The sequence below is a fragment of the Peromyscus maniculatus genome, chromosome 2, assembly GCF_049852395.1.
Source record: "Peromyscus maniculatus bairdii isolate BWxNUB_F1_BW_parent chromosome 2, HU_Pman_BW_mat_3.1, whole genome shotgun sequence".
Taxonomy (NCBI): domain Eukaryota; kingdom Metazoa; phylum Chordata; class Mammalia; order Rodentia; family Cricetidae; genus Peromyscus; species Peromyscus maniculatus.
Window position 1 is genome coordinate 133,420,042 of NC_134853.1, and position 15,672 is coordinate 133,435,713.

The 15,672-nt window shown below is 37.0% G+C and overlaps 1 protein-coding gene across 3 annotated transcripts in view; it reads right to left on the minus strand.

Annotated features, from left to right (window-relative positions):
* LOC102912596 (selection and upkeep of intraepithelial T-cells protein 10-like) overlaps positions 1-15,672 on the minus strand; it is a 212,581-nt gene that overhangs the window by 41,380 nt on the left and 155,529 nt on the right. For 2 of the 3 annotated variants that reach the window (XM_076564794.1, XM_076564792.1), the window contains exon 1: positions 11,033-11,198. The exons of the other annotated variant lie outside the window; for it this stretch is intronic. In XM_076564794.1, the coding sequence (XP_076420909.1) occupies positions 11,033-11,105 (73 nt within the window). In that variant the 5' untranslated portion in view covers positions 11,106-11,198. Of the gene's footprint in view, positions 1-11,032; positions 11,199-15,672 lie in introns of those variants that run through there. 3 annotated transcript variants of the gene reach the window in all.

A 15,672-nucleotide genomic window follows, 5' to 3' on the forward strand; every position in this document is an offset into this window, starting at 1 on the left:
ATCATATTATTTTAAGTTAGAAATTGACAAAGTTGAATATTGTAAATCTACAGATAGTTCTTACTATAAATGTATGGGCAAAATGAGAAAGCTTAGAGGGTAAAGCTGCTCAGCAAAGCCTGATGACAAAAGTTCAATCCCAGGGATCCACATGGAAGAAGGAGAGAACAGACTCCCTCAAGTTGTTCTCTGACCTCCACAGACACAGAATGGCATGAACATGTGTAGGAGAATGTGTGTGTACATGCACACATAAATAAATAAATGTAAAGAATAATGTAAATTAAATACACTACTAAAATGAAATAGACTACTAAGATACTCAATAAGCACAAAACAAGGCACAAAGTAAGACACCAAGACAAAAATTACCAACTACGCCTGGTATGATGATACATGTCCATGAGTTCAGCACTCAGAGGGCTGAGGAAGGAGGCTAGAGATTGTCAGCCCAGCCAGGGACACATGCTGGGCTACAGACTTGCCTTGGCTGCATAACTAAACCCTGTCAATCAGAGAGACACAAACTAAAACTAAAACTTCATTGAGATTCCATCTCACCCTTGTCAGAATGGCAGTCACTAAGAAAAAAGTATGAGCAAATGTTGGTAAGAACATGGAGATAAAAATCATTTATCCACTACAGGTGGGGATGTAAAATACTCTGGCTACTGTGGAATAAATATACAAGTTTCTCAGAAGGCTAGAAGTAGCTCTATCATATGACCTAGTTACACACTCATAGGAATTTACTGGTAGGACTCAGCCTCAACATAACACAAAGGTAACTATATATTAACATTGATTGCAACACTATTCACAATACCTAAATTATGGAAACAGCCAGGGATATACAATAGCACAGGACTGGATAAAGAAAATGTACTGTGTATAGAGAATAAGGTTTCTCAGCCACAAAGAAGAATAAAGCCATATTCTTTGTAGAAAAAATGGATGCAACTGGAGATAATCATATTAAGCAAATTTATGCCAGTCTCAAAAAGACAAACATTATATATTGTCTCCATTTGTGGTTCCTAAATTCCAGATAAATACATAAAATCATGTATGTATATATGACATGAAAATAGAAGTAAAATTCCCTAAGGGAACAAAACAGACTAATGGGATAGAAGGAGAAATGGGGGAAGAAATGGAAAGTGGAGAAAATGCCCAATGTACAATATATTCTTTTATGAAAATGTATTCATGTAATATAGTGCCATATAAAATGTATACACATGATAACATTTAAGAAAATAAGTCAAATTGAAATGAGATAAGAATTAAAAATATTAATTATACACAGAAAAGTTTAAAGAAAAAATGGAAACTTTTTATGTAAATGGAAAATGTATTGCTACATTATTATGTTAATGTCAATAAAGACTTTAATACAAAAAATATCAACTGAAATTGAGAAAAATTGAACAATGATAAAAATCCAGCACAATATAATAAATGTGTCTGCTCCTATTCAGATTCAAAAGATGTGGAGCAAAAAAATACCCAGACTAAAAACAAATATACTAATCCACAATTATGGTTGCAGATTATAATGTTCATCTTCTATAAATTCATAAAAACAATAAACTAAATTTTGTGAAGCTTAAGAAGAATTTAAGGTACTAAAAATGATTATTTCTCACTAATAAACATTCAAAATACTATGAGTAGTAGAAAACAAAATGCAAAAATACTTAAAATGAAAAATTAACTTTGACCTTGATAATATAGAAATAAAACTAATTTTATATGTGTTACAATTATAAAATATAAAATGAATAACTATACAGTCTTTAAGAAAACAATTAGAAAATAAGACATTAACAAAGATGAAAATAATAAAATAAAAATTATCAATGAAAATTAATGCTAAGATAAATTCACATGATTTCCTATGTATATTTAAGAAATAGATTTTATTCAATGTTTTAAAAAGAATAGGCGCAGATGCAGAGAATGGTGGAGCTCCAGGAGTTCAATCGACAAGAAAGAGGAGAAATTATATGAGCAAGAGACCATGAATGGAAAAAATACAGAGACAACTAGTCAAACTAGTGGAAACACATGAACTGTGAACCAATAGCTGAGGAGCCCCCATGGAACTGTACTAGGCCCTCTGGATAAGTGAGACAGTTGTTTATAGCTTGAACTGTTTAGGGGGCCCCCAGGCAGTGAGACTGGGACCTGTCCTTAGTGCATGAGCTGGCTTTTTGGAACCTAGTGTCTATGCTGAGACACTTTGTTCAGCCTTGGTGCAGGGAGGAGGGGATTGGACCTGCCTCAACTGAATGTACCAGGCTGGGCTGACTCCCCAGGGGAGACCTTGCCTTGGAGGAGGTTGGAATGAAGAGTGGGTTATAGGGGAGGAGGCTGGGGGGAGGAGGGAAGACAGGGGAATTTGTGGTTGATATGTAAAACGAATAGAAAATCTCTTAATAAAAAGAGAAAAAAGAATAGGCATGTGGAAGAGAATATTAACAATATGTATGTGGCCATAGGGTTTTTATAGACATATATATTATATGTATGTACACATATATACGTAGAATACAATTTAATAATAGACAAAATATTAATCACTATTGTGGGATATTTGTACATTGTGTGAAGATGTGTCATTGTGATTGGTTTAATAACAACAACAAAAAAAAAAAACTGAATGGCCGATAGCTAGGCAGGAGAGGATAGGCATGACTTCCAGGCAGAGGGAGGAAATAGTGTGATGGGGAAGAACATTAGAGGTAGGGATTAAGTGGAGCAAGTCAGACATACAGAATAAAGGAGAGGTAAAAAGACATGGGGCAGAACAGAGATTAATAGAAATGGATTAATTTAAGTTATAAGAGCTAGTTGGGAACAAGCCTAAGCTAAAGGTTAAGATTTCATAATTAATAATTTAATAATAAGTCTCCATGTCATTGTTTGAGAGTTGATGGTCCAAAGAAAGCCTGACAAGAAAGTCCAGCTACAAATCACTGGTAAAATTTTTTAATAATAACTTTATGAATGAAGAATTGTCAGTGAAAAATGAGACATATAAATATGATTGTCAGTCACCAAGGAAATACAAAGAAAAACTACAGAATGTATATATAATCATACACTAAAGAGCTATGGTGGTATTCTATTTGTACTGAAATATGATTTTAATTGTATGTTAATAAATAAAGTTGCCTGGGGGTCAGAGCTATTAGAGCCATAGCAAGAGCGTGGCAGTGGTGGCGCACACCTTTAATCCCATAGATCTCTGTGTGTTCAAGGATACAGCCAGCACTGGAAACATATGCCTGTAAGACCTAGAGGGCTGTTATAGGCAGTGACGAGGCAGTCACGTGTTTGGGTTTACAACCAATGAGAAGGCAGAACAGAAAGACTATTTAAAGACATACACACAGGAAATAGCTCTCTTTCGGGGAGCTGGGAACACCACAGGAGGAAGGGTAAGATTTTAGCTCTGAGCTCTGACCTCTTGACTTTCTCTTTTACATTGGTTCTGTGTTTCTTATTTAATAAGACGGTTGGTAACATCTACAAAGAGCTAATATTTTTAATTTATTTTTTAATTTTATTTTGAAATTATAACATAATTAAATCATTTCTCTCTTCTCTTTCCTCCCTCCAGATACTTCTACATACCTCTCTTTTCTCCCTTTCAAATCCATGGCTTCTATTTTCATTACTTGTTGTTACAGACAGACAGACAGACAGAACAGAGAGACAGATGATAGACAAATAGAAAGAGAGATAAATATAGATCAATAGAAATATGTATGTATGCATGTGTATATACATATATATTCTGACGAATAAGATTATTTCTCCTACTTTCAACATTCCTTTGATGCCTATAGTTTTTTGCATAGGCATCAAAGTTTTTTGCAAAGGCCTCATCGTCTTTCCCCCAACCACTTTGGCATATCTAATGTTGTTGTCCAGTTCATGCTTAGGCAGTCATATTGATGAAATTCAATGGGTGTGGCTTCTGACAATACTAGGAGACACAGTCTCACAGCAAACTCCTTGGTCCTCTGGCTCTTACAATCTTTCTGCCCTCTCTTCGGCAGTATTCCCTCAGCCTTAGGTGCAGGAGTTAGAACAGCTAACCTTGAAATGACTGACAATATCAAACATGTGGGATGGTACAGATAAAAGCTAATTTTCAAATTTTCTAAGGATTATGATTCAGTGCAATTGGATGAAGAGTTTTAGTAATAGAGAACAACAGAGCAATGAGGAAAGGCAACAACAGTGTTTCAGTAACATGCACTTGACAAAGATGACGGAGCCAAAGGAAGAATAGCCACCAAGAGACAAGCACTTGGTGATCTGGGGATTAGATGGCATCACAGTAAATGGTTTGGATATCAGAATTTTGGTTACATACACAAGGACTAAACAGATATTTGGAGGTATAAGAGGAGCCAGTGTCCTTCATAATTTGAGAAAGAAGGTACACATACAAAAGAAAGATAAATTCTGTGCCATTGAATTAGAATTAAAGCAACTGATGAAGTCATTGATTTCAATATGTATAAGTATATATGAAATCAACATGAATATCTAGGTATACAGATAGATATAAGATGATAGATAGATAGATAGATAGATAGATAGATAGATAGATAGATAGATAGATAGATAGATAGATAGATAATAGACAGATAGATAGACAATAGGTGATAGATAGATACATAGTTACATCTGTTGAGCGAGCCTAGGAACAACACATTTCAGTATTACTACACATTTAACACCCAAATGTTCTCAAAATACCTTTACACTCAATGGCCCACATATTTTTGGAAAAACCACTAACACCAGGGCCCAAGTATGAAAAGAAGAGTATGAAATAAGAATAAGAGAGAGATATGGGTTGAGGTTCACTCTGTCTAAATTAGGGTACAATCTGAGTTTTGAAATAAATGTCAAAACAATGGATTATATCTGTTAAATAAAGTAGTCATGAGTTCAAATTGATATAAACAAATAGATTTAATAAACAGAAGAAAAATAAGTGGGAAAAGAAAAATTATTTCCTTAGAGTAGAATGTCAACTTATAAATAAATTAAAATGTTGAAATTAGTGAACAGGACAATCCACTTAACAAAAATCCACTCAGGTTTCTAAGCCTCCTATAATCATCTGTGCATTTTCTTATGAAAGTTTTAGAAAAAGAAATCTTCCAGGCTAGTATAGCAGGAATTTCCCTCTTTGATACTTCAATATCTGCTCTGTTCCCTCTTATGTCATCCACCATGATGTCTGATAGTAAGAATTGATCCTGTTAGTACAGTTCAGCCAGAATTCTCCTCATGCCTGCTCACTCTGAGAAATTCTTCATCCACCTACATCAATCTGTCCTTGGCTATAAGCTTGTTATATTCAACTGAGTGTATGCTCACCTCCCTCAAAACCCCATTATATTGGTTGTCTTTTTATCATGAGGGTCCTGAATAAAGTTTTCCCTGACATTGATTAACAAATATCCTTAAATTATTGTTTTTTAAAATTAGAAATCTCCATTTTACCTATGATGCTAATACTTAATTTAGCAAGAAACATAATAGGCACAAAACTAGTAGATAAAACTAAAAAGTGAAATGAGACATTATGTGGTAACAATGGAGTACCCCCCAAAAAACATAGTTACAAATAAAAGTAGTAGGGAGGTAATAATGGAGATATATGGTAGACACTATTTTAATCAAACAATCAAAAGTTTCTAAATAATATACTAATATCTGGTGGGTAAGAACATGGGATAATCATATCTGATGGCCCAGGCTAAAATAATTATTGTTCATCTAATCAAAAAAACATCATACAAACCAAACTGGTAGGTATTCTATAATATGCTTGCCCTATAATCCTTTAAGGAAAGATTTAGAAACTTTCCCAGATTTAAGAAGACTTGAAAAATCTGCATCACGGGTGCCTTGCATAATCCTTGATTGATTTATTTCACTATAAAGAGCATTGCATGAATAAGTAGTAAGACTGGAATGGATTCTCTGGATAGATTGGACTTTTTGTACCATTTTTGTGTGAATTGAAATTCCCGGGGGTGGGGGGTGGAACTCACCTGTGTTAAACATCTACAAGGTGGATTGCTTAAAATTTCTGTGATTATAGAGAGCTGGAATGCTGCAGGTCCGGAACCAATTATCTTGAGCTTCCTTTAGCCATCTAAATAGGCATTTATTGCCCAGACTGTGTTTAACTTAACACTCTCGTGGCTATCAGTAAACTCCTTTTTTAAAAAATATGTTGACAGTGAGATTACAAAGATGGTTCAGTGGCTGAGAGCACATACCTCCTAGCAAAGGACTCAAATTCAACTCCCAGCACCCACATCAGGCATCTCACAACCACCTGCAATTCCAGTTCCACTTCTGCAGGCACTTGTATTCACGTGCACATACCCACACAGAGATACAACAAAATACAAAATATAAATTTTAAGAATATACAAACAGACCTCTAGCTACCACCAACTCAATGGCTAAGAATTTCATCAGGCAGCATCTGAGGGCTAGAGAAGTTTCCTCAGTTTGCTTGTAGCTCACTTATCTGATATTCCCACTAATGTATTTTTAAAGTATCTTGATTTATGATTTTCTTTGTCCTCTTACTTCATGAAACTGTTCCCAGCAGTTTCACCTAAATTTTTATTCCTGGGCCATGACCACTCATATTTGGCTGCAGAATAAATTGTGTCTTATTCTCTGAGATTAGACAGTTCTGCATTAATACTTGAAGCAACAATGAATGATTGGAAGTTGTTCCAAAGTTCAACTTGTGAGAGGTAGTTGCTCCCATACTAAAAGTGAGAATTTGGTAAACCAAAGGATTATGGACTGGCAATACCCATGAAAGAACTAAAACCATAAAGAACTAATGAACTGGATTCTGGAAAGAGAGAGTTTTTTTTTTAATGAGAAAAACGCTGTGGCTGTTTTCACTTCTGATAAAAATCTTGGGAGGAGAAATCTATCATAAAAAAATGAGGAAAAATGCTAACAGTCATATGTGGGCTGTCATAATATATCAGAGGAGCCTTCACAACAGAGTGGTCTGTGCATATCCCCAGAATGCAAATGAAAGGCAGGGTGTGGATCCAAAAACCTGTAATCCCAGCGTTAGGAGTGGGAGTGGAAATAGGGGGATCTCAGAATCTTGCTGGCCAGCCAGGCTAGGCAAATCAATGAATTCGGGATTCAGTGAGAAAAGCTGCTCCCAAAATAAAGTGGAAAGTAATTGAGATAGATAGTTGATTTTGGCTTCTGAACACACACACACACACACACACACACACACACAAAAGAAGCAAAACAAATTTCATATTGGGTACTATACTTAGAACATTACATCTAAAAAACATAATTGTTAAATATTATATCAAAATATAATTTATGAATATAACATCCAAGTTAAATATAATTGTGCAAATATAATTTGTACAATGAAAACTATAAAATATTCTTTAGAGAAATTAAAGATCCACATGAATGCAAAGCTGTAACAAGTTCGTAGATTGACAAATATTGTTCATAAGTTTACTGCTAAATTTTACCTATACTTTAAACTTAATATTAAAATATAAGCAGGTTTTTTAGGAATTTGACATAATGCATATATGATTATGTGGGGAAAGCCCAGAATCTTATCCATAAATATTTATTTAAAATATTATATTATTTATTTATTTCCCTGAGGCAAGATCATTCTATGTTGCACAGGATGTCTTTAAACTCCTTGGCTCAAGCAAACATCCAACATCAGAGATGATTAAATCTTAAAAATGCATATTTATGGTATATACAGTTGTAATAGGGCTCAAGACCTTAGTGGTCCCTGAGACCTTAGGACAACTGGCTCCATGGTGGAAGTACCATTCAGGCTAATGAAACTCAGCATATAGACAGCACCACCTGCCAAAACTAAAACAAAGGCCTAATACATCAAAGCCCACAGTTCTAGGAAAGTTTCTAAATGTACTACTTTTGCTTTTGACTTCTCTAGTCCTGCTTCTGGCTAACTGTTCTTGTCAACGCAGAACATGGTTTTGTGCTTAAAAACTCAACCTTAGAAAGGTTCAGTGCTACACTGGGATCCCAAATACCCAGTGTAGTCACAGGCTGACTTATAAAAGACTTTCTACTGGCTTAACCCCATGTCTGGGCAGTCTTCTCTGGCAAATACCCCACAACACTGTGATATTTGGACAAATTTACACAACTGTAAAGATGCATAGGCTAATCTGTACAGTGAACATTTTGTTTAGTGTTGTAACTGTTTGTTGCAGCCCTTTATAGCAGAAATATTTGGACAGGCAATATGTAAACGTTTATGGGCATTTAACAAAGGAATCAATCCATAATTTAGACAAATCAGACTCCTCCAGCGGTGTCAAAAAGACCATGCATGACCATAGCCTGACAGGAACAGAGCAGCCCCAGATCTACCCATGATAAAAACTGGGTATGATTCCCAGCCCCAAGATATGCTGGGCATCTACATGTTACCTATAGGACCTCCATGGGCCTCTGAGGGATCTAGCATTTGCATAGAAGCTGCCTCCCAATCCTTCCTCTCAGACTCCATGGAACTATCCAGACCATAGTTTTAGAGGGCCCTATAGCCAGGTGCAATATGTCCATGACTACATTTGAGCAGACTACCAGCAAGTCATCCAGCCTGTTCTGTGAGTGGCCCACACCCGGTGCAGAGTAAATTACACCCAGAATTACCCCAGCCCCGAAGATCAAGAGAGAGGCCTGCACACAGAAACTGCTCCCTACCAAAGCTCCTAGGAGACCAGCTCTATCACACACCACCTAACAAAGCTGGAGCTTCTGAGGAATCCTTGGAACATCTTGCAGAGTTGAGATGTTCAGGGTCTGCAGGCTCCATCCACAGCTACTGTGTTTAGACTCCATAGCAACCACCTAGGAACCTCCAAACCCAAGGAACTCTAAAAACTAGCAATTTGCCAGAGGAATTACACAATGTCTTCATCACTCATCCTACAAACAGCTATGGAGGTGGTGAAATCTGTGAACTTTTTGTTGGTGAATGGCTTCAAACTGCAACTGACATATATGAGATAGAATCTGAGGTACTGACAGCATTAAATAGTTGGAGCACTGCCTTAAAGATAAGATAGTAATGATAGTCATAGCAATCGGCCCCAAAGCAACAGCCCCAAATGCAAACAGGATGTGGAAGGCATTGCCTCTCAGCTGGACAAGGATGAGCATGGCTTATTTACTGAGTACATTTATGGAATGGTGCAAATTGATTTCATAAAAAAGTAACTATGAATTTCAGATTCATCCCTGTGCTCTTCCCAAATGCCAAGAAGGAGCATATGCCCACTTGACTTCAGAACACTCATGTTTCCAGCTCATCCAAGAAGGAAAATCCTGCTGCAGCTGCTCCAAAAGGAAAAGCATGTAGCTCCTTCCTGAGGTCCTCTGCTCACCCTTCAGGTAATAACCTTGTGGCATCAGTAATCTCCAGATCAGTAGGACCCGATTTTCACAGTGTTCTTCTAGCTAAGGCTGGGTCATGGCATTCAAGGCTATTTCTCAATGTCTCCTGGGGGCATTCAGGGCCCAGAACACCTCTTCTGCAGAGTTCCCTGTCTCCTAACTCTTTGAATGCTCTGTATTTCCTGCCTTTGGAAAGCACACAAGGTACCATGTCCTCATGAGTCTGAGTTGTCCACACTGGGCTTCCAGGACTTAGTGAGTAGATACTACAGGGGATGGCAGCAAACACATATGACCACAAACTCTGTTATCACCTCAACTACTTTATGTGTTTGACAGATACTTGTGTGTCCTCAGATCAAACTGATTTATGTTCAAATAATAAAATGGAATTTAAAGCAATTTTACTTAGAGTAATTGAATCTCTGATAGAGACACAAAGCAACCATGAAGACTTGCACTGATTTATGAAAACTATAATATATACCAGCTTGTTACTTAAAATGTGAAATGAATTGAGTTAGACTAAGGTGATAGTTGGTCCAGGAAATGTATGGCTGTATTTGACAACATGGACAAGAATTCTAATCATAATCACGTATAATTAGCATACTTGGCCAAGGTTTGCTACTGGAAAGGAAGCTTCAGTAATCAAGTGAACAAGATGTTTCATCCAATGGATGTCAATCAGCCTTTATTCAGATCAACTATTGTGTTTGTTTAATGAGCCAGCCATGATGAAGACATGAAAGTTTATGAGATAAAAAATTGGTTTTTCCTTCTCTCCTTCTCTTAAGCCACTGATTGAACAGCTGCCATTAGTGAGGACTAAACATTCACAGATTTTCCACTATTACTTATTATTTTAGATCACTTCTTCCACACAGAGAAAAGCAATTCATCTTCACTGAGTTAGGTAATTAACATAAAACCATATCTTGTTGAGGAAATATTATAGGCATGTTTCCCATGATCTCTTCTTGGGGCACAAAATTAAAAATCTGTAGTTAAAACTATCACAGCTGATCAAAAAGCATGCTGTTTTAAGAAACATATTCCTCTTTATAATACAGATGGACATCTACATGTAAGGTTGGAATGTTTCCATTCTGTAATCATCAGATTGGTCCACCACTGACCCCAGCACCTTAGGTTTCTAACAAGGTAGCACACTGAATCTGAAGGAGACTGGTTTAAACAGTTTGGACCATGTGGGAAAATAAGGATAAATCATTGTCTTAAAGAAGAGCAAGCATCTGAGTTTTCTGTTTTCATTAGTGCTGTAACAACCTAAAGAAGAGAAGGCAACATATGTTCTGAAACTTTGTCAGCATCCATTTGCCTCTGAATTGTGAAACACAAACTATTGATCTTTGCAAGCACTCTACAAACTAGCCAGTTCAAAACTTCTCTTATTGAACAATACATAGTAGGAGCCAATGTACTAGGAAAATTAGAAATTAAAAAATTTACATACTCTAGCCTACAAATGGCCACTATCACGATGTAAGCAAAGTATTAGATTACTCACCCAAATGTGATTTAATCAATGCAAAAATGTCAGCATGTCCTTGCTCCTTCCAGGTTCTCAGAAACAATACCATGGAAGTCAATGATGCTGTGTGATAAGAAATGAGAAGGGCGGAGCTAAACGAGCAGCCAGTTCAGTCACAGTGCATAATTCAAATTAGTAAACCTGAGCCAAGCCAAGGCAAGTCAGCACCAGAAACTGGAAGCCTTTATGAGGTCAGTCTAGTAGCTCTACTCCCTCATGAAGGAAATCCCCTCACTTAACATTGCACAAGACCAACTTGATTTTTTTCTTTCAGCTTTATTGAAGTATAAATAGCAAACTAAAACTGTCTATATTTAAGGTGTGCAAGTTAATATTTGACATACAAAACCTGAATTGCCACAATCAAACTAGTTTGCATATGTATTACCTTGTTTATAACATTTTTGTGGTAAGTACTCATGAGAACTATCTACTAAGCACATTTAAGAGAGAATGTTAATGTGGCTACCTTGTATATTTCATCTATAAAATTTAGTCATCTTGCACAGCTAAAATGTTGATTAGCTATCACCTCATTTCTTCCTTGTCCTGGTTCGTTGCAAACAGGGCAAACACTGTTCTACTCTCTATTTTTACTATGCATGTGTGAATGAGATGCAATATTCATCTTTCTATGTCTGACATTTACATCCCATGAGATACATTAGATGCCAGATGTGGAACTACAGGATTTAAAATCTTCCCCTCTGTTTTGTCTTTCTTCAGTCCCATCACACCTTGTTAATCTGGAATTTTCTTTCAGAATGAGAATGTTTATTCTGTGCTGTATTTGCACAATCACAGCTCAGAGTGGCTTTGGGTCTTAGAAGAGGCTGAACTCCGAATTTTTAAAGAATATTAGTACTGGTAAGGACTTGGAGAGTCTGGAAATGGACTAAATGCATTCTGCGTTATGGATGCTCCTGAACCTGTGAAGGCCAAGGGTGCAGTGCTGTGGTTTGAATATGAAATGCCTCTCACAGAATCATGTGTTGGACACATGATCATCAGGTGATGGCTCTGTCTTGGAAACCTCTGGAAACTTTAGGAGCTGAAGGAAATATACCACAGGGATCTTCTTGTTCCTGATTCCTTCCTGTCCCACCCACGGCATCCCAGACAAGGTAAAGAAGGTCCTCAGTAAAGAAGGTCCTCAGTCACCGTGATGTTCTGTCTCTTTATGGCCAGAAACAGAGACTGGAAGCCACTACCTGACTCCACTGAAACTATCAGCTAAAATAAATATTATCTTCTTTAAGCTATTCAGTTAAGTATTTTGGTCATAGCAATAATAAGTAACTGGAGATAATTAATGAAAATTGATAAGATATACATTCTATCAGGATAAAAAATCAAAACCATGTCATTATCTTGATAGATTCAAAAATAAACATTTTACAAAATTCAACAATTTATTAATGATAAAGAATACTACTGGAGCTGGGCGGTAGTGGCGCACGCCTTTAATCCCAGCACTCGGGAGGCAGAGCCAGGCGGATCTCTGTGAGTTCAAGGCCAGCCTGGGCTACCAAGTGAGTCCCAGGAAAGGCACAAAGCTACACAGAGAAACCCTGTCTCGAAAAAAGAAAAAAAAAAGAATACTACTGGAAATGCTATACAAGGAATTTATCATGAATGCCATATGCAAAGTTATTTATTTGTTTTGCCTCTCACACACACACAAAAAGGTTTCCTCTGGGGTAGAAAGTTTATAGATCAGTTATCACTGTATCCTGAAATACATTCATCCTTTAGTTTCCATAAGATGTTGGTCCTTGGAACCCCATATCTACTCATGGATGCTCAAATAATACATTATTTGCATCTAACTTATTAAAATCTTCTCAGTTCGTTAACTTATACTTAGATTAGCTGTGGTAGCCAATACAATGTAAATCTATAAAACAGTTGCTATACCATATTGTGAGGATTAATATAGTTCTCATGAGACCCCAGTAAGCTTCCCTTAGAAATAGATTGCTACCAAAAGAAGAAGAATGGTTCCATTATAACCCATGCTGCCACATTTTGTCTTCTAGAGTCAAGAAGATAAGATCAGCACATGTTTGTATGGGCACCACAATTTTGTAATAATATTTGGCTAAATGCTGTTTGCACCCACAGATGCATAAGTATAGAGCCCATGGTCTAAAGAGCTGCCTTTATTTATGAGTTTGAACAGTCCCTATATCTTAGATAAAGAGAGGGATCTACTCAGCAAAGGGGGAGATTCTGACTCCCCAGCCACTACAGTGGAAAGAGTGGGAGAGATTAGGTATTTCACAAATTAGATACCAGAGTGAGGATGTAATGTCTCATCAACCATTGAGAATGGGTACTTTACCAGCAGGGACTCACGGGACTCATGCATAGATGGTATCTCAGTTCATAAATATAGTCACACCCAAACTGAGGACTTATTGATTTATGAACCAATTTGTGAACCATTTGTAGTATGAATCAATATCTTGTTCATGCTTCTCAAGAACCTCCCAGGCTAACCAGTAATTACTTAAGACACTTCTAATAGACAAATCTTCAAACCCTAAGCCACAGTCCCCTCAGTCCCAGCCCCAAATGACCAGAACCCTGGAGGGACTGAGACCAATTCAGCTTTGGTATTATTTGGAAAAGCACAAAAATAGTTAAGTCTTTAAAGTCTTGTTGAATGGAGGAGTGGCTATGCAAGAAACTATGTGGTAAAACCTATGAGTATAAAATTATGATTGAAAATTGATATTTTCCTGAAAATTTCAGATTGGTATTGTGGCTTCTGTTGATGACAACTCAGGCTAAGTTATAGATTATTAGCAGTTTTCTTTACTGTGCATATAAATATTGATTGATTATAAAACCAAATAGAATCCTTCACTCTCCCTTCTCATCCACCCTACTTAACTACTCAATCACCCTGTGATACCTCCAAGTCAATTTCTGTTAGAACCAGTATGCATGACATCTGGAATTTTAAACAGATTTCCAGTAATTTGAATAGGAACTGAATCTCCACAGCAGCTAACTTTTGATAAAGTATTCCCAAACAATTTGAGAAATATACCTAATAATATCAACACACCATAATGTCTTTCCCCTTTTGATGGTGCTATGGTTTGGCTATAGTATAAGTATCCCTTCAAAGTCTGCGTGCCAGAGGCTCCTGAGGCAGAGACTCCTTATGAGTTGGAGCATGGTAGAAGATTATTAGGTCATTCAGTGTGCCACCCACAGAAAGGTTGAATTCCCACGGAAGTGGGTTGTTTTGAAAAGCAAGCTGGCCTCATCCCAGTCTCACCACTTGATCTCTCACAAGTACTCCCTTAGTGATGACACACCTCGTGGAGCCCTTGCCAGAACTGAACAGATAGAGATGCAGATCACTAATTTATAATTACCAGCTCCCAAAACTATGAATTAAATAAACCCCTTTGCAAAGTACCTAGACTCACTCATGCATTCTGCTCTATCAACAGAAAATAGACTAGGAAGACAGGAAAAGCGCACTGATGTATCAAGAGGCTCATAGTACCTGGGGAAATTTTCTTCTCTTGGCAACAGCAGGGGTTTTCTTAAGTAAGCCATTTATCCTCATGAAAAAAAGAAAAGTGGTTTCATAGTAAATAAGTATGGTTTTAAGGAGAGTGCACCACTCTTAAAATGACAAGTTGGAAAACATTGCTGCAGCCATGGATGGCCAAAGAGGAGCTCCCATGAAAGTTTTGTAGGTTGGGTGTGTCCTTCAGTCATTTAATTATAATTATACAGTAATTGTGTTGAATAAGATCATAATGATCACCAATAATGCCTGTGTACTGTGTCTACTCATCATCTAACAGTGCCAAGTACTGTACATGCATTGGCTCTGATTGGAGGGCTGTCCTGAGGTATATTACACTGTCCTAACAGCTAACCCAGATGTTGTTATAGAGGGAACACAAGTGTTAGGAGTATTTGTAAATAACAAAAGCAACAATTATAAAAATAATATTATGCTGGCTAGGTAGTGTCAATGACAAAGAAAAATGAGGGTTTTTTTTTTCTTAGTCTGACTTCTGAGAAAGTATATGAGTTTCAAAATGTTGACCCTGCTTCCTGGCTCTTTGGTCTAGTACCAGAGAGGAAAAGCAGTAGTAGTTAGTGACGCCCACAAAGGAGGTGATTTCCAACTGAGTCAAATTCTCTTTAAGGGAGTGTATCAGAAAGGTTTCCCAGAGAAATTAAATCATGATTGTGGGCCACGGTACCCGAGATAAAGTATGTGGAGGAATAATTAGAATCAAGGCATGGCCCAGCTCAGAGAAAATGGAATTCCATTTTAAAAGTTTCCATCTTTAGATGGTCTGCTGATTTCTTCAAATTACACCCCTACCTGCCCCTGCTACTTTCCATGGACTGCCACTACCTAGTTCTAATTGTTTCTGATGAGATCTGGAGGGCAGGAAGGGAAAGCGACTGGACAGATTAAAAGGAAGTCAGAGTTCTTATGGTACTCTTCATTCAGATTAACTTTGCTTCTCTAAAGAAGATATGTTTAGCATGATTTTAAGGAAGTTTCTAGCACTTTCTAAATCTTCATTTACTTTTTAATTTGGTGAAATTTTAAAAATATCACAAACTCT